The sequence below is a fragment of the Pithys albifrons genome, chromosome 7 (genome assembly GCF_047495875.1).
Source record: "Pithys albifrons albifrons isolate INPA30051 chromosome 7, PitAlb_v1, whole genome shotgun sequence".
In the NCBI taxonomy this organism is placed as follows: domain Eukaryota; kingdom Metazoa; phylum Chordata; class Aves; order Passeriformes; family Thamnophilidae; genus Pithys; species Pithys albifrons.
The window spans coordinates 10,626,056-10,653,954 of NC_092464.1; the positions used below are offsets into that span (position 1 = coordinate 10,626,056).

The 27,899-nt window shown below is 36.7% G+C and overlaps 1 protein-coding gene across 5 annotated transcripts; it reads left to right on the forward strand.

Moving 5' to 3' along the window:
* Positions 1-611: 611 nt before the first annotated feature.
* Positions 612-27,899, forward strand: DYNC2I1 (dynein 2 intermediate chain 1). 5 transcript variants are annotated; one of them, XM_071561420.1, is made up of 24 exons: positions 612-741; positions 3,675-3,728; positions 4,572-5,001; positions 5,583-5,635; positions 6,246-6,572; positions 7,920-7,978; positions 9,746-9,806; positions 10,726-10,803; positions 11,542-11,737; positions 13,434-13,536; positions 16,200-16,329; positions 16,851-16,962; positions 17,337-17,431; positions 17,768-17,894; positions 18,764-18,936; positions 19,482-19,644; positions 20,791-20,907; positions 21,972-22,033; positions 23,100-23,151; positions 24,364-24,424; positions 24,679-24,775; positions 25,032-25,163; positions 25,849-26,072; positions 27,551-27,899. In XM_071561420.1, exons 1-24 carry the CDS (start codon positions 727-729, stop codon positions 27,720-27,722), a joined length of 3,093 nt encoding a protein of 1,030 aa, XP_071417521.1. In that variant the 5' UTR covers positions 612-726; the 3' UTR covers positions 27,723-27,899. The 5 variants fall into 5 exon arrangements, with proteins under 5 accessions (XP_071417521.1, XP_071417522.1, XP_071417519.1 ...); XM_071561421.1 differs by having other exon boundaries at positions 9,749-9,806; XM_071561418.1 differs by lacking the exon at positions 612-741 and adding an exon at positions 782-869.

Genomic DNA, 27,899 nt, shown 5'->3' on the forward strand with positions numbered 1-27,899 from the left:
CCAGTGGGCTGTCTGGTCCAACCTGCCTACTCCAGCAGGGTCATCCCAGAGCACATGGCACAGGATTTGTCCGGAATTGTTCTGGAATATCCCCAATGAGGGAGACTCCACAGCCTCTTTGGGTGCACTGGGACAGGTGAGAAGTTCCTCCTCACGCTCAGGTGGGACTCGCTGTGCATCAGTTCCTGCCCGTGGCCTGTCTGTGTTTGGCACCACCGAGCAGAGCCAGATCCATCCCCTTGGCACCCCCTTCAGATATCTATGCACATTGACGGGACCCCCTCTGGGTGTCTCGTCTCCGAACAGCCCCAGCTCCCTCAGCCTTCCCTCCCAAGGGATGCTCCTTAAATCACTCCCTCTGCCCTCCCCGGACCCGCCCCAGGATCTCCGTGTCTCCCCGTGCTGAGGAGCCCGGGACGGGACACGGCGCTGCAGACACGCCTCGGCAGGGCTGGGCAGAGGGGCAGGACCACCCGCTCCGTGCTGATCCTGAGGCATTCCAGGATTCCCGCTGGGCCCGGGGCAGGGACACCTCCTGCCGCCGGATCGGCGCTCCCAGGCCGCGCCATCCATCGCTCGGCGAGCGGCTGCTCCCCCTGGTTGCCAGGCGGGCCTTGGACGCCCCGCTGGATCCCGATCGCTTTCCCGATCCCGATCCCTTTCCCGATCCCGATCTCATTCCCTTTCCCGATCCCGGCGCGACCGGACGCGGCTGCTCCCCACCCCATGGAGGGGGACAAGGTGAGGGGAGCCGGTCAGAGGAGGGGCAGCGGCGCTCCGGGATGTGCTGGGATCGGCGGGGCACGGCCCGGGATCGGCCCCCCAGCAGCGGCCTCAGGGAATCCTCATCCTTCTGGAACAGGGACGGGGTGAGCGGCACCAGCCACACACCCTCCTGCGGAAAGCAATAGCTGGTTCAGGAAAACACCCCACGCTTCGTATTGTTGATGAAAGTGTGTTTAATAATTGGTGCTCCAGTGACCGCTCGCTGTCAGGTTTTAGCTCCTTAGGAACCCACGTAACTTTTGCATTTAGGTGTTAAATCAGGTAAAGTTTACGGTGCTCCATAATAAAGGAAACACAACGACGTGCAAGAGCTAACATCGGATCTTGTGTTTCATTTGCACATGGAAAGGCAGAAGGACCAAGTCAGTTCTGTTACTGTTTGTGGGAACCTTGATTTGTCAATTAATTGATTTGTGGTCGTGCTGAATGGAAAATGCAGAAGCGATGGAGTGGCTGGGCAGGGGATGTGAAACAGCATATTAGGATCCCGCTGAAAAATGTTAGCTCTTACTTCAGTAACTGTGGTACATCAGTCACCTCTTCACTGAAAAGAAGCGAGTCAGTGAATTGTAATGGGAAGTGAAACTCGGATGTAAATGTTTCAGGTGTGTTGGTGCTGCAGACCCTCCTCAGGCTGTTCCTGTTCTACCATTCATGCTCCTCACACAACTGAGGGCTCTCAAATTGGCAGCTCGTATTGGAAATAAGAAACAAATATTTATATGTAACACCCCCCCCCCCCAACTTTCCTCTGTTCTAAAAACTACAGAATTTTCTTACTGCTATTCTGTTTTCCTTTAGAATCATAGTTAAGTGAGTTCTTAACTTTGTTGAAAACTAAACGTTACATTCTGAAAACCTCTAATCATTCCAGTTGTGAGTGGAGAAAAAGCCTCTTGAACTCTTTTGAAGACTTTAACCAAAGCATTGAGGTTTCTCATTCCTCAAGGGAAGTTCTGGCCAGGTGGGGTTGGTCTCTTCTCCCAGGCACTCAGCAATAGGACAAGGGGGCACGGGCTCAAGCTCTGCCAGGGGAAATTTAAGTTGGAGATCAGAATAAAAATTCTTTCCAGAGAGAGTGCTCAGGCATTGGAATGGGCTGCCCAGAGAGGTGGTGGATTCACCATCTCTGGACGTTTTTAAACTGAGATTGGCCATGGCACTGAGTGCCATGATCTGGTAAAGGGACTGGAGTTGGACCAAGGGTTGGACTTGATGATCTTGGAGGTCTTTTCCAACCGAATCAATTCTGTAATTTTATGATTCTATTCCACTGACTAGTTTTTGTTTAGATTAAAGTACAATTACTTAAATGGTAAAAATTTTCATAGAATTTCTTGAGCTCTGTGGCATTTTATGTGAGCTGAATGCTCTCAGGTGGATGAATTAAGTTAAACCTCTGTGTCATTTAAATAACTAATCTTAATCTGGATTTAAATGAGTATATAGCTACATATGTAAGTACTTCTAAATTAGCAGATAGATTAGAAACTTCAACAAATCCTTTTAAAGTTTGTTTTAAACATTTTTCTCTGGGTTCCTTTACTTATAAATTGACAGTGGTCTCAAATGTATTAAGTTTCTTCTAACTTTGTGAAATAATTATCTTTTTCTATTTATTTTTTAGTCTCTTGCCAAAGCATATATTTAAGTGGAAAATTATCATATATGAGACCAACATATTCTGGTGGGGATGGGGAGGTGAAATCTGCAGACCCCAGAAAACTGGCAGATGGATAATATTGGATGCCTGAGTATCATCTCTGAATGTTTGCTGAGTGCTTTTGGCCTCAGTTTGCAAAAAAATCTCAAAATAATAAATGAAATAAATCTCAAAACCTTATGTTGTCTGTTGTTATGATGGCTTTAGGCTATTAACACCATTAGCATTCTTCCTTTTCTGCTGTTATATACCTAAATATTGTCTAAACCCAAAACATGACCATATATATTAATGATTTTAAATAGGTTACTATTTGAGACTATAATACAACGTAGCCATCCTGCCAGGTTACCCTGACACAAGTTCTGTTGAGTTTCTTAGACTTTGTTAAAGCTTCACTGAGGAAAATGATCGTCTTGTCTGACTTTATGAAGTAGTAAATATTTGCCCTTTTTTCTCCCCTTTTGTGAGTATCAGAAGAAAAGAAAATTTAAAGAGCACTTTCTTTTCATTATCGAGGCTGCCTTCCTGAGACTTCTCATCAGCCTCAGATAGAGTTTGCCAGTCCACTACAATCTTCTATAAAATCTAAATTTGAAAAGACAAGGGTTTTTTTAATGTAGAGTAATTAAAAATTAAAATAGACTGTTAAAATGCTGCTTCCATATAATGAATTAAAAAAGATGGTCACCATATGTTTATTTTACTCCAGCAGTGCAACTCATCATTCCAAAAGTTATTGGCGAGTATGTTGTTAATCTTTAGTAGCTTTTGTTAGTTCTGAATTTGAGAATAACAGTAGCCTGATCACATCACTTTGGTGTCATCATCCTCCAATGAACTAATTAAAATATTCAGTAGATTAAAATCCGCCTTTGCTTTAGTGATCTCAAACAATATGATTTTTTTAGTTTAGTCTTTTTAGCAGCAGCCAAACAGTCAAGGGCAGGAACTCTGCAAATGAGGATAGAAGAAATATAACCTATTTCACTAGGGAGCCATCATGTGTGGTTTCATTAGTTTCATTATTTTTTTGCTTTCTTTTCTTCAGTGCTACATACAGAACAGACACTAGGGCTAAATCAAATTACTGTTTGTCTGACAAAAATCCGTGACACTTGCCATATATACCTTGATCCTTTCCTTTGAAATAGTATCAGTTGCTAAATGATGTACTTCTCTCTGCAAATTGATTGCTCAGTATTTTTTTTGTTTTCTGTTGTAGAGAAGAACCAAAGAAGATACTTGGAAATCAGAAGAACTTCGGAAACATCTTAAGGTGATTTCATTTTATTTTTCTAGTCTTGATGTGAAGTTACTTTACAGCAGTGGAATTTATTGATGGTCCAAACATAAAGGGCTGGCTGCTTGTTCTGTGTGTCCCTCTGCCTTATGGGATCTGTAGTAGTTCCTTCTTTCTAATGTTTTTTGATGCACCAGGCACTTTAAATCTGGACCATCAAATACAAACAGTACGGATCTTTAATGTGTAGCTGCTAACTTCCTTGTCACACTGACTGCTCTGGAATCTGGCTGCTCCAAGGGTATCCAGAGCCAGGCCCACTCAGCTGTTTCTGTACATGAGTCACATAAGGTTACTCTACAAATTTCTTAATTAGGTAAATGGAAATAATACACTCTTATGGTAATCACACAGTGGTCAATGGGTCTGATTTGCTGGCCACCCAAATCCAAGTTATAACTCTGCTTTGTGTATTCTTACTCATTTTTCTACGTGTGCAGTATGTAATGTGTTTATTTTCATCATCTCTCGTTTGTCATGTGTTTTTAAACTGGGTATTTACATTCTGCACTGGTCAAATGGGCATTCAGGCTCCAGTCAGTTACACCATTGATACTCATATGAGGTTTGTGTTGCATTTTTTAAAAGCTGTTTTCCAATATGGATCTAACTATTATTCCATTTATTAGTTCTTTTCACAATAAGCACAGACATAATGTTAGTAATTTTACAAAGTAAGCCTAGAATAGTTCAGCATTTTAATGCGGGTTAGGAAATTAAATACATATTTAGCAACCCACCAATTTTTTTCACATGAATATACTCTTACCAAAATAGATTGCATTATTATAATAATAGATTCATTTTTTTTTGTTTCAGGCATCACAACCAGATAGCCAAAGTGAAGACCAAAAGCACAGAGAAAAGAAACTGCAGAAAGATAGATCTGTTCTTGACACAGACACTCATAAACGTGACCACAAAGACAGAGGAAAGAGCAAGGAAAGAACACGAGAGAGAGAGAGGTTTAAATCTAGTGAAAGAGAAAGGGGTAAAACAAGAGAGAGAGAAAGGGGAAGAGAACACCAGAGAGGAGACCAAGACAGATACAAAGATAAGCTTGAAGAGTCACATTTTGAGAAGGAAAGATACAGTGTACCAAAACATAAGGACAGGGAGAGTGAGAGGGAGGGAGATAAAAAGCATAAGAAACATGAGATAAAGCAAACAGATACACAAAATAATCTGAAATCATTTGAAGGAAGAGATAAGGAACATCACAGAAGAAGAGAAAGCAGGCATCGTTTGGGTAAGTTGCTTTAGGTTGCTTTTGTCCTTGGAAATATTTGATATTTGGATAGGAATACTCTGAAACCATACCCCGTCTGTACAGAGAGGATAAAGGCAGGTAGGTGTGAATGTCTCCTAACTTGTGTATCTTTACAGAGTGTTGTGGTAACCTAGTTTTATTTTGATGCTTTAAAAAAGGGTGATGCTTGTTTCCCATCCTGTGAAGAGAGGATGGATGTCACTGTTTTGTTGGTCAGTTGGGCTGAAGAGAACAACTACACAACTACCTTCCTGCCTGGACATTGTCTACTGAATGGCCCATTTGAATCCCCAGCTCACCGGGTGACTGCTGAAGTCAGTGTCATTCATTACTCCTGCCATTACACAAAATAAATGAGAACAGAGGGATTTGTTAGGAAAGCAGAAGGACTAACCAGGTTTGGAGAGAGATTTTCAACAGAATATGAATTTCTTTGTAGAAAGCTTTTATATTAGGGAAAACATGTCACTGAAATACTCTTTTCTACATGATAGAGTTATTGATGTACAGAGTTTGAGTATTATAAAATTTGTTTCTTAATTTACACATCTGTTTTCTAGAGGAGGAAAAAACAAGAAGTGAAGAGAAAGAAAGAAGGCATAAAGAAAATAAGGTAAAGGAAGGGCAAGTAATGAATTGTTGCATAATGGAATGAGATAAAATTGTAGAATAAGGAGAAAACTGGATCAGACTCCATTTCCCAATAAATCCTAGAGATAGTAAGATGCTCACAAATATACAAAGCATACAACAAAATATATCTGAACTATTCTTTTTTAATGACATACTTAATTCCTTTCGTTAAAGTAAACATGAAATAAAATTTTCATGGCAAACAGTACTTTTTTGTACAGCTACATAAAAATTTTCCAACTGCTGTTTACACCTTTATTACAAGGGTGATGGGTGAGTACAATCCCACTTTATATTAGACCACCTAGTAGATAAGATTTAAATTTTTGTGTGAAGACTATATAGTCCAAAGAATTTTCTGTAGCAAAGTACACAATGTCCTGGAAGAAATATCAGAATCTCAAGTGCTCTGATAATTTGTAACTTGCTAAATCACAGGAAATAAGATCCATGTGATGGAAAGATTAAGTACTTATAAATCTATCATTCTAGTGGTCAAGAACTGATAGATTTATGAAGACAAAACAGTCCTGGAGAACTTTCTTGTTATTTAATGTTATTTAACTTTAATGTTATTTTTTTCTTTCCAGGATAATGATGCAAGAAAGAAAACTGACAAATTTTTAGCCTACAAAAGTGAAGAAGGTGAACGTGTACACAACTTAGAGAAAGACCAAGAGTTGGATAAAAAGAGAGAAAGAAGACACAGAGAAAAAAAAGAACATTCTGTTGGGCCAGAACAAGAGAGGCTTTCAAAAGAGAGAAGTCATACACGTTATGGAAAGGAAGAGGAAGAAAACCATAAGTCAAGGAGGTCTAAGGAAGAATCTTCCCATGGAGACAGAGAAGGGCAAGCAGAAGATGCTAAAGAGAGAGTAAAAAGTAGAGACAATGAAAGAAAGAAGCATGATCGAAGGGTAGGTTATGCTAAAACTTTATAACTTCCTTTAATTATTGATATATCATAGATAAGAAAATAATAAAATACCTGGATTTTAAGTCATTTTCTGAAATCTGGGGCTAAAGTGGTAGATTAAAACTCTATATCTGCACTTACGTATCCTAATCCAGAGCTGATTCATTCCATGAAATTTAATCAAGAAACTTACTTATGTTTGAAAAGTCTTTTATTCATAAAATTCTTTATTGCTATAACTTTTGAAATTGTTACACTTTAAGGTGGAGATGTCTTAGGCTTGAGGTCCATTTTTTAGAAGCTGTTTTCCATGTTGTCCATAAAGGCAGCATGTCCCTCTAACTCCCAAATAGGCATGTGAGTGTAGACCCCTTCTATTTGTGGGATTTGCCTCTGCTTCTGCAGCCACAGAATATCTTTTGTATTTCTAATATAGAGCATGTTATTTCCTAGAGACTTAATGAAAACTATGACAATTTTTACTGTTTTTTATATTATAAGTATTCATTCTACAAAAATAAGGGAAGGACTATCTAGTAATTTGTAACTTAAAATGAGGTAAGTTTTATGGAGCATAGAACCATTGAGATGATCAGGTTTGACCCTCGTATGGGCCATTCACTTAAGAGTTGGACTCAATGATCCTGTGGGTCCCTTCCAACTCAGAATATTCTGTGAATCTGAGTATAGCTGCTGCCTAAAGAGTTAAAATGTACAAGCTTCTCATATAAAATTTCAGAAATATATTTGCTACTGCAAATACTAGTCATCTTCAGTGTAGGGGCCCAGCACAAGTGATTTCTGTAGCTGACTTTCTGCATCAGGCAACAAAAGTCTATCAGGACCTTGCTCAAAGTTTGACTTCTTTGGAAATTTACTCAAGTAGCTTTTACAGAACACTCACAATGATGCTTCTGTTTCACAGTTATGCTTTGTCTTCTGAAGTTCATAGATACAGACAAGTACCTTTATGTTAAACAACCTGTTGAATACATTTCCAAATTTAGGCAAACCTTCATAATACAGAATTTAAGAGTCAAGCCCTATACTGGGGATTAAAAGTGCCTGAGAGTGTTCTCTGCCCCTGAGTCCAATTTGTGTGCATTGTGCATACTGGTAAATTCTTTGTTTGAAAAAGGCTGACCACAGCCTTCCAATGTCAGCCCATAGTTCCTACCAGTTTTTCAGAATATCTTACAGGCAATGACTGAAATAAAAAATAGTGTGTCATTGAAACAATTAATTAGAAACCTTTCTTACTGTTTGATAACACTCGTACTAATACAGGTTCATGTACATATTTCCTCCCAACACTTCTGACTCATGAATATTGTGTCTTCTTTTACAGAACAGTGAATGCAAAAAGGAGGAGAGGATTAAGGAGGAAAGAAGCCATCAGCATGTAAGGTAAGTTCAGAGATTTGAGGCAGGTATATATGAGATGGTGTCTACTAAGATACAGTCACCACCAAACCAATAAACATGAATTCTTGATCTCAAATATCTAAAGTGAATATAATTTTTTTATAAACCCAATACTATAGCAATTTGGAAAAAAAATAAATCGGTGTTTTGCCCCTAAGGCAAGTCAGATAAAAATGTATGTATTTGTATTCCATTTATTTTTTTTCTACCCCAGGGTAGCAAGAGGTTTTTTGCAGTCCTTGCAAACTATATATATATTAATCTGGGCCCTTAGTCTGGGAGACAGAAGTGCTATATTGTACTAGCTGGAAATTCACTATGGAGCCACGTGGTCATGTGAACTACATAGGACTCTCTCATATTGTTTATTTTAATTTGAATATCTATATTTAGTTCCTATCCTGGGTGTTATCTAAAACATTAGATATATATATATATATATATATATATATATATATATATATATATATATATATATCAAGTTTGCAACTTTATGTGAAAGGGAAAGGTCCAGGTCAGCCTCAGTAAAATTTCAGGATTATATTTCTGAGTTTTATTACTAGCAAATATAAAATCTTACAGAAGTTTCCTGAATATTCTAGTTCTCTTTGCGTTCTTTAATTCTCCAGCCATGTGAAATTCCTATACAACTTTCTGAAGTGTAACTCTCCAGGAGTGTTGTTAGTTGGAATTCTCGTTCTTAAGCCCTATTTTAGTTTCCTAACTCAGTGGAAGTCTGGCATGCTGGGCTCTGGGGACACTGGCAGACAGTGGTCACTATCACTGTTGATTATTACTAATGTAAAGCATGGCACAGATCCCTTTGGTTGATTGAATTTGTCATTGTGGAAGTATGTTTCTGTACAAAAGTTAAAACTGACATGTTTCAGAATGCAAGTGCTGGGATGCTCCCCAACAGCAGCAGCAGCAGCAGCAGCAGCAACAGCACCCAACTGTGGCAGCAGTGCTGAATATTCAGGCAGTGTTTTGAAGCTGTTGCTGTTGGGTGTTGTGGGCAAGGCAAGAGAGAGCCATTTCTGAATGGCAAGGAAGGCAGTATTGTTCAGTGGGATGTTCCAAACCCCTGGTTCAGCTGTTGATGTTGAATTCTAAATTGTTATGGCAGGATCCAGCCCAATTTTAATTTTTATTGTTGCCTTTTCTTATGTTTATCAATCCCATCAGCAGTGTATATGAATACTCACTTAAGAAGTCAAAATATTCTCTTCTTTAAGTCTGATAGATTGTTCAGGGGCAGAGAGTTGTTTATTTTCTCCTGCTCTCTGACCCTGATTGTTTTGTCCTCATAAATAAAAGCCCTGAATGAAAAACAGGTTTGAAGCCAGTGTATGATTTATGTCTTTAGAGACCATATTGCACCAACCTGATCTTAATCTCCAGTTTCCTGCAGATATTAATACAAGTAATACATGTCAAGGTTTATACGGTTTTTCCCTCCTTGCTTTTTCTTCTCTTTTGATGCAATTATAGGTGGTAAATTTGGACAAAATTTTTCTCAGTTATGAGCTGATTAATCATCTGGCTGTTTCCTTATCGTTTCATATAATAGAGATCTAAAAAAATATTAGTAGAAATACTTCAGTTTATTAAAAATTTTCAACAGTTTTTTTCCTTTTCATGGAAAAAGACTTCTTTTTCTAAAACAAACAATACTCCCAGAAGACAAAACCAAAGCGGAACTGCTGTCTTCTGAGTTGACCAATAACATTGATGTTCTTTTTTTTTCAGTAGAACTGTAAAAGATAAAGGAAAGCACATTCAAAAAGAGGAGAAGGACACAAGACAAGAGGTAAAACTATTTGGTTTTGGAACTTAGAATGTTACATTTATGTTGAGAGTAATAACAATTGCAATTCTCAGTAAGTGGGAAGAGTTTAGATGTGTAATGCAAATAGTCTGTAGCTATATAAAGTGTATTATTTCTTTCTATGAGCAGCTGACACAGGCAAATAATAGGAGTGTAAGCCAAATGGTTAGTTGTAAATTTGCTATTATGCTGGATAATTTTCATAAAACTTCACATTTTTTTCCATTTTGAAACCTGTTGAAAGCCCTGATATGGGGATGATTCAGTCTGTGACTCTGAAGATGCCATAGAGGAAAACGTCTAATTGGAGGTTGAATAGATCACTGTGTGTCATCTTAAGCTTCATGTTTGTTTGGAGTACGTTGGGGTAAATAAATGGCATTGTTTTAATCAAGTTAATAAGTTAGAGAAAGGAAATTTCTTTGAAGTTATTTCAGGGATGCCATAAATCTTAATCCATGTGAATAAAGTAGAGGATTTGATGTTAACAGAATTATTTATATATAAAATCATCTCATTTTCCTGTTGCATCCATGTCTCTGGTTTCCTGGTTTCACCACCAGCACTATTTTATTAGCAATCTGAGTCCCCCAAATAATTTCAGTGTAGGGATAATTTTCTGTAATACTCAGAAGGGTAGAGCAGTCTTATTTTGTTACTACACCAGAAAAGCCCCAGTTGGTCTTCACAAGATAACGTTGAGTTATGTTATTCTTCCTGTACTATTAGTTTGTCAGGAATTATCTCTTGTTAATAGACTTATATTTATAATCCATATGCTCTATGGTTGGAAATGTAGAAATATTTGAGAAGAACTATTAATCTATATTTATGCTAAGATTTGGCAGATAAAGATTTTTTGTGAGATTATTTAATAGTTTCACTTATTTTTCTCATTTAGGAAATGAAAGATACACAAATCTACAATTCAGACACAGGACATGATGACTTTTCAGCAAATTATGAAGATGACTTTGAAGTAAGTGAAAGTATACAGTTGTCTGTGAAGTAATTCTTGAGTATCAAGATAGTGCATACCTTTGTTCACAGATATAAAAATTTCATGACTTTACCTGGGTTTTAGCTCTTATTTTTTGGTGACAGTGACCTTAACGTGGCAAACAGTTGATATTGAGTAATTAAAATGTTAAGTATAAATTCTCTGCTATATATTTATTTAGTTTTCATTGGGAGTTGTGAACCAACTTTTGCTTTTGAGTTGAAATCTTCACAAAGTGCTTTTTTTGCCTTGCTGGATTTCAGTTATTTAAATGATTTTCTGTAATTTAAAAATTGTTTAGATAATCAGAGCTAAAATTTCAGGTAAAAAACCAAACACAACCCTCTTTGGTTTTTGCTGCAAAAATACCATAGGAAAAAAACCAAGTGACACACAGCAATCCCTTCACTAATTTGTTGAATTGAACTTTTAGCTCAAGGTTCACTTAAATATTCAGTTTCTATAAAAAAAGACTATTTTGGGCACTGAAGAACAACACAAGGGAATTGTCCTGTCTTGCTTACAATTACTGCACAATCAAGACAAGCAATTTTATTTCTATTTAACAGTTACTTTAAAATGCCTTTCAGTGAGAGGATTTATAGCCACCTGTATGAGATTTTTATTTTCACATCATTTTTTAATTTCTTTTAATTTCTTGAAAAAATACATCTATAATCCATGTTTATAAGTTACTGAAATTTGTTACTTTTAAAGGATTATGAAGATGATTTTGAGGATGATGAAGACAAAAGTGCTGAAGAAAGGGATGCAGAAGAAAACCTAAGAGAGATTCCATTTTCCAGAACATCAGAAATAGAAGAAATTCAAAGAGCAATTAGTGCAGAAAATGATAGAATTTTTAATTCCCTGCCAAAGAAACTTGAAAATGAAAACAAAGAACCAGTAATGGGTATGTGACTAGATACCAGTCTTTTTATTAAATGTATGAGTAACACATACAGTTTAGGAGTAAACAGGCCTCTTTTCTAGAAGTCTGCCCAAAGACAAAAGTCTGGTCCTCTGGATGAGTCACTTGGGTTTATGGGTAAGCACTGCAACGTCCACATTGCTAAGGAATGATTCAGAGGCATTACTAATAATTTAAAATGTGAAGTATAAAAATGTACAGACTGACATTCAATACATTTTATTTTGGGTAAAAGGAGGATATGAGAGTCTGGATTTTCAAAACCGGAGTGTTTGAACAGTCTGGGGCTTCTGCTGGCTTTAAAGTCACCTTTTTCTTTTAGTCAAATTTGCAGCCACGGTTCTGGGTGGAAAGGCGAGAGAAAGATCCATCCTACTGAAATAAATAGTCCCACATAACTTTTAAATGCAGGCTCTTTCTGCAAGTGTTGTCTTGCATTCAGTTGGTCTGATACCTGGAAGTGCCAGAGCTACTTATTTTCCTACAGTTTTGGTTCCCCTTTGCACTCATGTGAATGACTGTATAGAATACTTGTGCAAAAGAATATCAAAGAGCTTTTTAGGCTGGTTCATACAAAGTCAGTACAGTCATGAAAGAATAGTGTGGAGTTTCTGTAAGTCTTTAAAGTATCTCTCAAAGATCTTTTCCAACCTAGAAGCTTCTATGATTCTGCCAGTAGACTTTCAGTTAAGTAAAAAAGTCATTGCAGTCAGAACCACTATACTGTAATGTGAATTTCTTCTTGCAGAAAATTTATGCAATTACTATTTTTCTAATAAACAATATGGAATCAATACATTAATTCCATTAATGCTATAGGACAGGATACTATGACATTAATGATAATGAACAGGATGGCATTCAAATATAGAATCAGATTTTAAAACTTCAGAATTGTAGCACTTGGTGCTTTATCCTAATTTACACAACACATTCTTTTTTGACAAATTTTTGATCTCATTTACTTAAAATGGTTGCTGAACATTCTGGTAATTAGTTTTAGAAGTTTAAAAGCATTTTACAAGTATTACCTAAAAAGGTAGTCTTCTTTTGAGGAAATGAAACACCATTAGAACTGGTATTGAACACCTGGATGTTGGATATTAAAGTCACTTGGCTACATCTACCCAGGAAAGGGACTAAAATAGACATGACATCAGTTATTGTAGTTGCTCTGTTAACTGGGCTTTTCAAGGAAGTTCCTTACTTCCTTACTCATCCAAGGACATTATTTAAGCTTGTGTGATGAAGTTCTCCACTACCTGTAATGATGAATTATTCAGGGAGTATTCAGGCACACATACGGTGGGGTCTGTGTGATGTTGGTATGATTTTTAGAATTGATGGTGGAGCATTTTACTGTACAAGGAACCTGCTAATGGCACAAGAAAGAAAGAGGCCCTCTCTGCATCCTAGCCTTCTAAAATAAAAGTTACTATGGTCAGTCATTTTGAATTGGTTGATAAAGGACCATAATAAGGGACATATCCTGGCCCATTACTGAAGTTCAGCTCATTGTGCTGAGAGCTGTGACAGAGCACTTTGTGTAGGGAGCAAACTGGTAAATTTTAGTAGCTGTGTTGTAATAAATCTCTTGCTTTTTGGATTTAAATGCTTTGCATTTTCATGCCCTGTAAAGCATGAATTGTAACACTAACAGTGTTTTATAATATTGCAGAAAACCAGTCAGAAACTGTCAGAAACTCTTTTGGTGGAATATTCATGGATTTTCAAATGGCAAACCAGCGACAAAGTAGCCGAAGTATGGCCAGCAAGCAGAAGTGAGTGTCTGTGAAATAATACACACAAAATGGCAGCTCACTATGTGAGATGGGATTTTTTTCATTCTATTTGAAATATTTGAAATTCATAAACTCGAGGCTTATTGAATCAAATTTTATTTTCTTAGCTAGCACTAATTAGTTTGTAAGTAAATGTAATGTACAGACTTTGCTACATGAAATTTTATAGCAGAAATTTATTTGTGTATCAGTTTATGTGTATCATTTTATTATAGAATGAGTTGTAATTTCTGTGTATAATTCTTCAGTCATTTATTTGACCTAAAGTACTAAAGAACAAGCCTTTTAGCTGCTGTTGGGCCTCTGCAGAGCTATAATTTCTTGAAATAATCAAGACACTTTATGGTGCATACTGTTGCCAAAATAGGATGTTCCCTTTCAGGGATGGCACAAAAACATATTATTACTGATCTAAAAATGATCCAGATTTGAGGTATCTAAGACATCCCTGCATTTTAAAGAAACAAATAGGTACTTAGTTTTTGTGGAACTTTCCAGGAGCTCCAGATTTATCTGAAGCAAATTTATCTGTAATTTTATGTTACAGTACTTGGATGCATAAAGCAAGATTATTAAATATTATTGTTAATAATAGATCCCACTTTTTCATGGCTGCACATTGGTAGCTGATCTTCACATATGGAGGATTTTATTGTCTAAGCTGTCTAATTCACCTTGCCTAAATTTTATATGCCCAAATTTTGTGCAAGTTCATTGTCTGGGCTTCTTCTCTTGACGATGAAGAGAGATTAGGAGACTCAGGAAGGCATCTCTGAGGAATTGCCTTCTGGAATGGCTGTCGGCCTCTAATGATTATGTACTATGACCTGTAATGGCTATGTGTATACCTCTTGTATACATACTAACAACATAAATAGCCTGTGAAGATAATGAGCATTTTCATGGAAAGAGAAAGGGGTTGTGGAATTTAATGCTGTGATGATACATTATTACCAGTAAATGGACTGAAAGCATCCCTTAAATGAGCTGTGGCACTTTGGAGTTGTAAGTATTCATATGAGCTTATTAGTTTATTTTAAGGATTTGTCTGCGTATATCATTAAGATTTACAGCTGTGAAGCAACTTTCATACATTTGAGTTAGATCTTAGCAGTCTGTGCCCACGTTTGTGAAGAGTTGGTATATTACGAAGCACAAGTTAAAATAAAATTTGGATAAGAACATGCAATAGGTGTCATCAAGTAGCAAAAAGGAAATGTGAAAATTGTCCTTATACATAAAGGAAAACCCAGCTTAAAATACTGATGAAGTTCTAGCTCTTGTTGCTCCAATCTTTTCCCTTTTCAAATAATGCCTTACTTAATAGAAACTGCAACTAGTACTGCATCTTTAAGACTATTTAGATATAGATTAGCTATAGACCCACAATTGTAACTGGTTTCTATTTATTTATCATTTTTAAGTACATTAAAAAAAACCCTGAAAGTACAAGAGAGAGAAAGGGGTGAGTGTCCCTTTCTCTTGCACTTTTGAATTTTGTGTTTTCAAATTTTTTGCAAAAATTTTCTCATTGTCAGGGGATCTGTACTGTAGAAAGAGGCTGGACTTAACCTTGAAACAGACATCTGTATGTAATTCAAACAGTTCACTCTTAAAATAAAATATTCTAACAACTTTATGTCATGAAAGCAGATAGAGAGTTGTGTGAATTGTGGCAAAGACTGTCAGTCTTTTGCATTATCCATACATCCATACAAGTGGAGTGACAGGAATGTCTTTGCTGTTGATGATAATGAGTAGTATAAAAAATTATTTTTTTTTTCATTTTAGACAGTAAGATACAGTATATGAAGATAGACTTGTTTTCCAACTAAGAATCAAAATATAGTTTTATTTGTGAGAAAGCTGAAAAAATTAAAATTTAAGGTAGGCAGAAAATAAAAGAATTGAAGGAAGTTGGATAAAGCTTGATCTTACAATTTAGATCAAGTCCAATAGTTGAGTAACTGAAGGTTTTTGGAGGCTTGCTTTTAGGGCAAGAGGTCAGTATTCCTGTCCACAGGTTATGAATCAGCAAGAAAGTAATTTCATATGTATATTTAAAATGTATTTTAGAATTGCTGAATTGCTTTTGTTATTTGTTTCCTTGGTGATGTAAAGAGGTACAAATTCAGGCAGTCTATTACAAGTGGAGGTAATTTCAATCCATTTGGATGTGCCTAACAAAGCCAGGACATTACAGAAGAACTTTATAAAGCATTTGCACATAAAAGTGATGTAAGATAATGAGTTTAGGAGAATTAGCCACCAGCCTAACTCCTGGAAGAGTTACTCATCTGCTACCTTACAGAACAGGCTGTGAATACTTAGGAAAGATGATCTGCTGGGCTTTGACAGTTTGGGTTTAATAATAAACCATGTAAGTTCCATATGCAATCAGTATTACCTTTTCAAATATGATAATTATCTCAACATAACATTAAGTGAAAACTCATAACAATATTCCCTATATTTCTATTGATACATTTTTACCTGCCAGTTAAGTTTGGTACAGCTTCATTTCACATGCATTAAGAGACTGTTGGACCTCTGGTACTGTACAAAATCAGGTTGCTTTTCTTTGGAATACCAAATACTTGGTCTTACCATTTTTTGTTTCTCTCTTGTGATTCATTCTAAAGAAAACGGAGTTCAGAACTTCTCCCACTAATTGACCTGGATTTCTCACGTAGTTTTTCCTTACTGGACCTGCCCCCTGTAAATGAGTACGACATGTATATCAGGAACTTTGGCAAAATGAACACTAAGCAGGTGCGTACAAATACATAGTAATATTTATATCCTAAAAGTTCTGATTCATGTTCTGAAAAGTAATTTTCCTTGAAAAAGAAAGTTATTGAAGCTAATAGGACAGTAGAGTAATAAATTAATAAATTTCATCTCTAAGCCTTAATTACCATAAAGCAATGATCTCATAACCTTTGATCAGACAAACTGATTGCTTTCTGTGTTAGAAGAGGACTCTCTCATTTTTCTTCCCCATTTTCTAAAGGGCTTTCTGAATGTCTGTGGCTCAGGGTCCCCAGGTATGTTGGGTTTGGTGTGTACACATCATGTGAGACATTCTGTATTTTTACTGTACGTCTGGCACGTTTGAGATGTGGTAAAATGTGCATGCACAAAATAGGGACAGGGTGTCAGTATCCTTAGTCAGAATTTACGAACAGAAGAGGTTGAGAACATCAGTTTTAAAATTACAAATTTTTGTTCAGTTATGTGTAGTCATTCTTAGCTCTGTCACCCATGTGTTGATCTCTATCTTTCTACTTTAGGCGTATGTTCAGTGTAACGAGGACAACCTTGATAGAGACATTCAGACTGAGGAAGTTGAGACATTGGAGAAATGGACACAGCATCCAGGGGAAAGTTCTCTTGTATCTGGAGGTGAACATTTTAGTTTTAGTAATTTATCAATGTGTGCATGTCATGTAAACTTTCTTTTATGTATCCATTAGTGGTGAGACTTTGTAGAGTGGCAGGCTGCACTGATACCAAGCTGACATAGACACTCTGAATCCCCACGTGGAGGGGCTGAAGAATAAGTGGCAGAAACAGTCTGTCCTTCTGGCTTGCTGTTTCTGTTGGCAGCAAAAATGATTCCCTAACAGGTCTTTGTGTGCAGTACTACTATTCCTGCTGAAGAAAAGTTGATTCCTACCACTCTTCTCATGCTTAGAAATTAAATTGTTCTTGCACTTTCCTTAACTGATTCCCGTTTGAAGCCTCAAGTTTGATTTTTGTACTTTTGTTTTCCATAGGTCCCAGAAACATCCAGGATATGTCAGTGAATGGAGCTCTAACACCTAAAATCGATTCACAAAGATTAGCAAATTTCCTCCGCTCTGCTTGCCAGGTACTGTTATGTCCTTAATATCCCTTATGAGCTGTGGGCATAAGTGTACAGTGTGATAGATCTCTTACAGCTCTTGTACTGACTAATTTAAACAAATTGCATAAATAATACTCCTTATCAATGAGAATCATCTCTCTGTAAAGGAAGGGAATCAGAGCTGTGCAACTTCTGTGTCTGTAAAGCTGTATTTGTAAAGATACAGAATTGACAAGAACAAGAGGGTTGGCAAAGGTTTATTAAATTTATCCACATTGCTTTAGAAAGCTAAAAATAGCAGTGCTGATGTAAAGGATAAGATGACCCTTTTATTTCTACAAATGTAATTGTGTTTGAAAGGTGATTGCTGTTTTGCTAGAGGAAGATCAAGTTGCAACACAACCCAAGAAACTAAGATCTCGACAAACCAGTCTGTCTGTTAGTGATAGCTGTTTCCAGTTAAATACTAACCAGCCATTCCTCCATGGTAAGGGAACTTTATTCTACACCTTTTGGTACACAGAGTGAACTTTTCTTTCTTTGCAAAATACCATGCTCTTTGTCATAACTGCAAACAGCTCATATCAGGATACATAGATGATGTAAACCCCACTTCTCTTTTAATTGCACTATCCTACTGTAACTGTGCAGATTGATTTCACGTAGGTAACATCAGAGCACCCTACAAGAAATATTTTCCATCTATTCCTACCAGAAATACAGTCAGAAATTAGCACGATGAATGTAATTTCTTGCCCCTGTTGTTGAAGGGCCATCCCAAGCAGTGTAATTTTGTTTCGGCTCTTTATGCTGACAGTAGGGCCAAAATTGAAAATAAAGGCAGGTTATTGAACAGGGAGAATATTGCCTGATATATCTGAAAAGCAATTCTATCTTCCCCATATAATGGGTAGCTATTCAGGTGGAAATAAAAAATAAAAATCAAGCGTCTGTAATTATGTTAGGAAGGCCTGTAACACACCTCATCTAACCTGAACATGTGAGATGAACCAGAAAAAGCCTGGCCTGTGCTGTTTTCTGTTTGAGACTCAGCTTCATTTTCAGTCTATATACTGATGTCAGGTCAGATTGCCTTGCTTATGCCCACAGTAATTACTCTATTAACTTCCTGACTGTCTTCCCTTCTGTTTTCTACTTACTTACAATATGTTGGATTCCTTCTCTAGTCCTTCCTTTTTTATTGTATAGCTACAAAAGCAGCCTATTCTTAATAAAAATATTCTTCCTAAGTGCAGTTAGTTTCCCTGTTGCTATAGCAGCTAAATATGCTTGTTAATCTGCAGTGAGTTTGCTTTTTCACTTACTGCCTTTCTTGTCTGTTTTTTAATGGTTTAGACCGAAAAATATCCTGCCTACATGTCTCTCAAGTGCAGAGGCAGACACTGCTCTCAGTTCATGGATTACCTCAAAAGGCAGGTGGTGATTTACTGAACAGGAAGAGCCTCATATGTGTTTGGAACATCTGGCAGCCGTCCAGTCCTCAGAAAGTTTTAATAGCTGATTCAGAGGTATGTTTTAATAACGTTGTGTATTTGCCCATCAAAAAGAAAAACTTTACTATGTGTATTTTGAGTTTTCGTTTCTTGTTGCAAGATATACCATCTTTTGACAAACACATTTGAGCCTAGTGAACAAAACACGATTCTCATTCTCTTTTGTGCTCCAGAACTAGATTGTACTGATGGTCATGATGTTTAATTGGTTGTTTTTATTGTTTAATTTGGGCTCTAACTCGTGGTTGAAGAGTAAATGGAAGTAAAACATCTGGTTCAAATGTTGTCAGGACTTCGCTGTACTCATCATGGCCATGCAGCTGAGTCACCCCCTTCAGCCTTTTGGTAGTAGATGCAGATTACAAAACAATTGTCTTAAAAAGGAAAGGCCTACTGGAAGTCTTGTAGCCTACATCCCCTTTTAAATTAAGTTGCCCTTTTGCCACAAACACATGTAATCTGTGTAGGAATTGCACCAGGAAGTACAAACATATTTCAGGCTTATCAAATTATTTGCCTTTATCATAACATGTATCATGCATGGTTTTACTGTTTGACAGGTGATGTGTTGCTGCTTTAGTCCCAGTAAAACCACATTAGTTTTTGCTGGAACAACAGATGGTTCATTGTTGGTCTGGGATCTTCGAGAAGACTCAAGAATGCACCCTCATATGATGATGAGTGGAACTGACTGGACATTCAGAGTTCCAACATTTTCCACTGGTTAGTATCTGTGCATCCTGGTTAGTCATTTTGTGCCCAGTGAAATAATTCTTAGTATGCCAGTTTAGCCAGTTCAGGGATTATATTTAGTCTAGTAAAAATTGTCAGTAATTAATAGCTGTACAGAAATGTAAGCCAGCTCAATGTGCATCAAGGAGTGAGAATAGAGAGGAGGACCAGCTGTAGAACCTAAGGAGGAGTATAATATAAAATGGACTACTCAACCACTGCCTCATCTGAAATCATTAGCTTAGTCAATTTTCAACATGTTGTCTCCCTTAACATAACCTACATTTTTTAATCTGCATCTAAACTCATGCAGTAAGATGTGTTTCTATGATACTCTGATTAAACTTAAAAACATTCACAAAATCCTCTTTTCTTCACAAGTGTATGTAACTGCAGCAGCCATGTGAAAATGAACAGTAGTTGGTTGTTGATGGACTTAATTTTTAGTAGGTTAAAAATGCTTGGTCTTGTGCTGTTCACAGGGTTGGTAGTCAAAGGTTTGGGGACAGTTTCATGTAGTTTCATGTACTTTATAGCTTTATGCCTTTAGTCTTATAGGAAATTAATTTCAGCACACAGGGCAAGTCGAGAAATCATCAGTATCTGACAAAGGACACATATTGAAATTACTCATAATACACATTTATTTTAAAATGTTATTAAAGGGTAAGTACGTATTTTTCCCATGGTGAGTTCTTTGTTTCAGGGTAGTTACTTTTGATTAAAAGCAATTATTCTTCAATTTTGTCTATTTTATATTAAGCAGTGATTTATTTCTGCCCCTGTTTTTTTTATGAAGCTTGAAATCACCATAATTCTTTTCATGCTAACTCTGAAATGGAAGAGTTTAATGAACTGTCTGGAACAGTGGCATAAGTGGTGCAGCAGTCATTTGGAAAATGAGAAGTAAATAGAAATATTGAAACATTGATTTATCTAGTAGTATTTTGTTAATTTAGGAAGCAGTTTGCAGTATTGTATTTGAGACTTTTTCAAAGTAATTCTTTATGAAGTTCATTGTTTGCCTTTTTTTTTTATCGTCATCATTTTCCCAGAAGCTGAAAAGTGATTGAGGTTTTGTTGTTTGTTTTTGCTGAAAGTAATATCATGTTTAACTTTCATTATCCTTGATTGCAGATGGCATTCTAAGCTTGGTAAACCACACCTCTCCTGTACTAGCAGTGGAACCTGTCTCAGCCTCTCTTGACACTGATCATCACAGTTATGGGCTCTCAAGTCTCTCCTATCAGGAGGGTATGTAAGCTGCTCTTCAAAGCATCAGTACATCTGAGTCTTTCTTTAGGTATCTAATGAAGCAAATACATCATAGCCAAAATCCAGTTTGTAATCCTATTCTGCCCTCTTTAATTGTCTGTAGTATCAATTGCATCCAACATTCATGTTTGTTTTCTGCTCTTGTTTTTATGTAATGTTCATTCAGTGCAGCTTCACATCAGATGTGGGTGCACGCTTATTATGTCTGTTTCCCACACAATATTTTGTTCTTTCATGATAAAACAAGTTATCACTCAAAAACTGCCTTTAGAAAAGTTTTAGCACTTCCATAATGTCTGAAAAAATGCCTGAGTCAGTGAAGCACCTTGCTTGTATTTGAAAGTACTTAAAATGTGTGACTGTACTTGGTGGTTTATCCTGTGCCTTTTGTCCATTTTTTCATGACCAACCTTTGCAAAGAAACTCTAATCCTCATGTTCTGAAATTCTCAGACAGTGTGCTGGAGGAGACAATATTACTTCCACTGCAGTTTTGTACTTTGAAATCCATAGTGGTTCAAAGAAATGTGCTGCATATTGCAGGTTCTACAAGATTTTATCTGTTACACTGTATGTTCCATTCCAAAGTCCATGCAGAGTCCAGACATTTGTAAAAGAGGCAGACAGGGGTCATCTGCCTTTCTGGTAGGACACGCTGCACATACTGGAATAGGCAGAGATACAGAACTGACTGAGTTGGAAGGGACCTACAAGGATCAATGAGCCCCAACTGTCTGACCAATTTGGGGCTGAGCAGGTTAAAACTTGTTAAAAGCATTTTCCAAATGCCTCCTTAACACTGACAGGCTTGACATGAGCACCTCCCTAGGAAGTCTATTCCAGTGTTTGACCACCCTCTCAGTAAAGGAAGTTTCATGCTTCTTTTTCCTTCAGTGGAATTAGAACACTTTCCCTTTCTAGGCAGCTAAGAGGATTGTGGAAGTTTCAGAGCATGTATTAATGTAGGAAATGTTTCAAGGCCTTTGATATCATTCAGGAGGAAGATCAGTGTATGGATAAAAATTGTTGCCATTCCTTCCACAGAAAAGTCAGGCCCTCCATTTCAGATAGCTTCAATGGATGAAAATGGGATCCTCAATATGTGGGTGAGTAATATTTGTACAAAAACAGAGAGTAAAATGTATTGGAATAATGGAATACTTCAAATATAGCAACGCAAAGTCAGAATTTCTGATGGGAATATTCTCCCTGAAAAGTACAGCAACACTAGCCATTCTGTTGGAATTCTCCTTAAGTATTTTGACCTAATCCCCTAATGTGTTATCCTTAGGAAAAACTATTAACAGGTACATGAATTCATGAAAACATGCAATCAGTAGTTTTGCTTCATAGGAATATGTTCACGTATTTCTACTAATTAATTAATAAACTTCAGTCCTCTTTCAACCACCTACTTTATTTTAGAATCACAGTGGTGTCAGAGACTGTACTCAATGTAGGGGAGAAATTACATTCATAATTTACATAAAACAAATATTCAGGAGACAAAAAGTGAAAATCAGTTCATAAAATTGCCTTGACTAAAATATGATAATCAGGAAGGTCTGTTACTCTTAATCAGTGTCCTAACAACTCTTCTTTATCTCAGATGTTTTCAGTCTTTTTTTTTGCTGGTGCAGTCTTGGCCCAGCAGCTGCACCTGCTCTTTTCACCTGAATTATTTTGCTTCAGGAACTGAATGGCTCAGTGAATAATAAGGGGATAAAAGTATTTCCCTTCTGTATCACTAGTTAAGTCCCTTAAAGCTCTAAGTAACTTCAATAGCAGCAGATTCAGGCCAAGTGTTCTACCCTTTCTGTTTCCTTAATAATGAAAAGCATAGGAAATGTGTTACAATTCCTTGTTTATGGGGTTTAGGGTGTTTTTTTTAGCAACTGACCAAACCAACAAGATGCCAACTAGTAATTAAGTATAGAATGTAACTTTCCATATTCTGCTTTCCATGAGGGAACATCCAGCAGGCATGTAAAGCTATTTTTAGAATTGCATACATTGACAGGGGACAGAGAATCTACCTGTAATCATTGTAACATTAGATCTGCCTCTTCAAATGTTCCTCTAGAGTTATGTCAAACATTATTGCAGCTAGTTAAAAACTTGGAAGTCTGGTCAATATTAATTGGTTATTAATGTTAAATATTGATTTTTCAGGTAGTTGTTGAATTACATAAAGTGGATTTAGCTGGTTCACAAACTGATTTAGGTGAGTACTGTACATTAGAGGTAGAATAAAATGCTCCAATTTTGAGACTATGAAGTTAGAAAAGAGAGGAAGAGTCAGTGATATGAAGCAGTAGTTTGGAAGAAAGTAGAATTACTGAGGAAAAGATTAATTCTGAATAGTACATTTCTGATGTTTGGGGTTATTGTTTAGGTATGATGAGAATTATTTTCACTGCTATCTGAATCTCATCTGCTAATTGTGTATTGGAAATTGCCAGTGGAGAACCACATTTATTATAATGTCAGAGCAGTTTTCTGTCTCCTCAACAGCTTTTTATCAAAGAATATGCAATTCTATGTCTGTATTCCTCCTGTTCTTCTTGTATTTTTAACCACATCTGTTATAATGCTTTTGTTGTTGCCTGTGTCTCCATTTTTGATAGTTGTCCTGAAAGTTCTCTTTTGGGTAAGGTATTTAACTTAGTGTGAAAGAAAAGTTTCCATGAGAAAAATAAAGAACAAAATCCATTCAGCCCTTTTTGAGTTATGTGAATACAGAAAATTAACATTCTTTGTTCTTTAAACAAACTTAGAGTTATGTACTTACCTAACTGGAAAAGGCTGTGATTAAAATCCTGATATATTTAAAAATACATAAATAAACAAGGAAGTGATGCCAATGAACCAGAATTTTTGATCAATTTTCTCTAAGCTTGTGTGCAGTGTCAGCCTATGTTAAGCTGCTAAAGCTGGGTATTATGTCAAGCTGTGGTCCTGTGGTGACACAGTTTTACTGCAACCAGCATTCACTTTTTTCCTCTTCAAAAAATTCTTGTCTTTGAAGGATTTACGTTATTTATATTATCCTCTGCTAAGAAGTAACATAGACCAGGTTTGTGGGAGCTTTATTACAGTGTCTCATTACTGATAATCATTGTCAAAGATCCAAGTGTGCATTTTACCCATTGCTAGAATTGGATTGTATGCAGTGATATTACAGGATATTATATGCATGCTGCAAAGCTAAAACAAACATTTAATCATGTTTCTATTTCTGTCAAAGATTACAATTCCTCAGATTTGCATTCTCAAGTAAATGTATGATTTTTACATGTCAAAGGTTATATCTGCAGTAACCAATGTAACTATGACATACCCTTTTGCATATTACCTTAGGATTTAATTTAACGGGTTTTGTTTTCTAATGCAAAGTTTTTAAATCAGTTTAAGTAATAATTTTATATAATTTTAGGTTTAGTTCCCGGAGGGAAAGTCAAGTTAGTCCATAGCTCTACTATGGAATTGAATAACAGGTAAGAAAACTGGGACATTTCAATTTTACATGTGTATCTCACAAAGCTAATTCATCCTCTACTTTACTAATTTGCTGTTACATAAGATGTACTTAACATTATTTTCATTAGTGATTTTGCAGGGTTTTTTAATACCATTTCTTCCTAGAGCTAGTTATAGGTATTTTAGATCAACAGTTTCTGTATGTACTTGCATAGCTTTAGGAAACAACTTCCTGTAATAATGTCATCATTTCCCTTTACATTTTTCCCAGCCTTTTCCCAAAGGATATTCACCAGAGAATGCCGCTGACACTGACTATTAAATTTCTGTCTTCTAATCCCAACCATTTCATTGTTGGAACAAACCTTGTGAGTAATGTGCTGAAATTCATCTTACTGTTATTTTTTATTGTGGAAGATATCCCTTTTAGTTGGAATTTTACCAGTAGACTGTATATAAAATTTTTAATATGAGCCTATTATTAAAATGTGTTGGCTATTAAAATTTTTTCGCTAGTTATCTTCTAGGTAGCAGCTCTGTGAATTATTTAACTTTTTTTTGTAATAGCAATAATGCAGATTTTGGTTTGTTTTGTTCAATTAGTTTTCTTTATGTTGTTCATAGGGTCTGGTAGGCCATGGTACAAGACATGATTTAAAAGTTGTTCCAAAGCTATTCAGGCCCCAGGAGAGCAGACTGAGATCAATAAGCGTCACTGCAATCGATTTCTTCCCTTTTGGAAAGCCACTATTTTTGGTAAGAAAAAGTTTTAATAGAAGTTTCATTTTTTAATTACTTGCTGAGATAATATTTCTAATTTGACATATTTAACTAGATCTAATAATTTATTTACTTCACTACTTCCAATCTGCCATGAAGGGTGACAAAAAATCAGAATAATTTAGGTTGGAAAAGACCCTGGAGGTCATGGAGTCCAAGCCTTGACCCAGCACTGCCAAGTTCCACCACTGAGTGGTACCTGAACATCTGCACATCTTTCAAATGCCCCCAGCTGGTGACTCCAGTCTTGTGTCCTGCTGTTGGAACTTGGCTTATGTAAAAGGGGGATCATCTGGCTCAGAGGAGAAAGTGGCACTTCAATTATAATTTATAACTTATTCTTTGGTTTTACTGAAATTCAGCATTCCTGCTGTTTGTGAAACCTCAGCTGTTTCTCACTCTTAGTGACGTAATGATTTTGGAGATAAAATATCTGTATTGCTGTGAAGTAAAGGTCTGTGGGGCAGCTCTGGGTGTTTATCTGTCATTGGCATTGCCTAAGGTATAAAATGAATGTATTTGGCTACAGAGCAGGTATGTCACTTGAGTCAGACAACTAATTTTATTTGTATGCTTGATATTCTCAAGAATTGAACAGCAATTTTTATCTTGCTTAGTTTGTTTTGCTCCAGAAGGTATTTTCCTTTTCACTGTGATATAGGTTGGCTGTTCTGATGGAAGTATCAGATTACACCAGATGACATCAGAGTGTCCCCTCATGCAGTGGAATGACAGCACAAAGGGCCAGCCAATTATTGCCCTGCACTGGGCTCTAACACGGCCTGCTGTGTTCTTTGCCCTGGATGCAGCGTCTAATATTTACATTTGGGATCTTCTAGAAAATGACTTGTTGCCTGTGGCAAAGGAGACTATTCCATCAGAGAAGTAAGTGCATTGCATTGCTCTCTTTTTAACAAAATATTAATTATGTTGTATAGGGTTTTTGCTTGCCATCAAATATTCATTAGAGTTTACTTGTCTAACTGTAGTTTGTAAATTACTGAAGGTGTGGAAACAAACTATAGTGAGCTAAATCTGACTTTATCCTCATCTCCTTACTATTTTATCCTGTCTGATAAAGGAGAAATAGTATAACTCAAAATCAGGTATACTGTTGGGACAGGTGTCTGTACAATGAGCAGCTGCTGCTTATATGAAGAGAAAAATTTTGTTGCCACTAAAATCACTGGATTTTAAGTTCATTTAAGTACAAAGACAGCTATGCTGGATCAGGATCAACCCCTGAAACAGGCAAGATGTTGGATATTTTAAAATGCCTTTATATAGTATGGTTACCAGTCTAAAGAAAATATATTGTGTTCATTGTCCCAAAATAAACAAGAATATTTTTGGCTGGCACATTCACCACAGTGGACACCATGGTAGTCTCCCAATACTGTTCCTGGAGCCAGGGAAAGAGGCATGATATAGTGTAGACTGAAGCACAACAGCAATTTTATTCAGCCTTTCTAAATTCCAGCATTGAAGATTCTCTTTGCTCCCTGAGGGGTGTCATACTGGGAGACTCAGACTTCCCTAGGCTGAAGTAGCCTTGGTGCATGTCCCTCTAACTGAAAGTTTTCTTTGTATCCTTGCAAACCATGGTGAAGCACTGCTAGTTTTAGGAGAAATTACATTTTAAAACTTGTTACACTGTACTGGAAAATCCCATAAAACATTATTCATTTTACAAGATTGAAATAATTTTCATGTCATGATTACAAGTTCATGGTGGAATGCATGGGGGAAGAATCACAAGTTATATTTGCATTCAATGATTGCAACTGGTCAAAAGCTAAAGAATATGCTGGGACTTGGGCAAAAGAAAGGAATCATTTAGTATAGGGGGAGCCCCTTATACCGAGCTGGGCTGTGGACTGATGGTCAGAATTGCTCAGGCACAGCAGTCATCAGAAGGCTTGATCAGAAGGCTCACAACTTAAGGAGTTTATTCAAGTTAGGTTAACAGACAGTTCTTATAGCTCATAGTAGAAGAAGTTAGTTCCTATTAGTTCCTGTTACATCACCTCACATCCTAGTAGATCTAGATCTGACTCACTGTCACGCAGTAATATCCACACCTGTTATGCATTCTCACATGTAACATGCCAACGCATAATTGGTTAACCAATTCACCTTGCATACACCACAGCCTCTCATTGGCTACAAGCCACCACACGTACTCCAGGTAGCTCTGTTCTCTTTAAGGTAGAACTCCAAACAGCTTTCCTTAAGGGATGCACTTACACTCACCCCCACAATTTAGTTGACTATAAGTAACCTGATATAAACATGTTTGAAAGCACAAATTTCTAATAATTTTGCCTGAATTGAAATTCACTCCCTTGTTCTTCTGATTTCAGGGTTGTAGCTATGGCTCTGCTTGGAGAACCAGAAAAAGCAAATGGGTTGTTGGGCATCGTGTTGGCCAAGCAGTCTGGTCAGATAGACATTCACTATGTAAAGAAGAAGTGGGCATCACCTCAGCCTGAGGAATCCAACAAGCTGCACTCTCTTTTACTGCAGTCTTTTTAGAAACAGAGTTGTACAATTTATTGCAAAATGTTTAGATTATTTTTGTTTGCAATTAAAATATTTGTAATTTTGTATTTGTATATAACTTGTATATACTTTAAAGACTATCAATACAGTATTTCAATTGAAACAATATATTTTATCATAAAAATGTCAATAAAATCTACCATTATTGTA

What these genes read in the sequence shown, in the direction of transcription:
- DYNC2I1 (XM_071561418.1), top strand. Translation starts at nt 783, where the DNA reads ATGTGCTGGGATCGGCGGGGCACGGCCCGGGATCGGCCCCCCAGCAGC. An exon ending in AGAAGCCATCAGCATGTAAG is followed by an intron (nt 7,979 to 9,745) that starts GTAAGTTCAGAG and finishes TTTTTTTTTCAG; the next exon opens with TAGAACTGTAAAAGATAAAG. An exon ending in AGTTCCAACATTTTCCACTG is followed by an intron (nt 19,645 to 20,790) that starts GTTAGTATCTGT and finishes CCTTGATTGCAG; the next exon opens with ATGGCATTCTAAGCTTGGTA.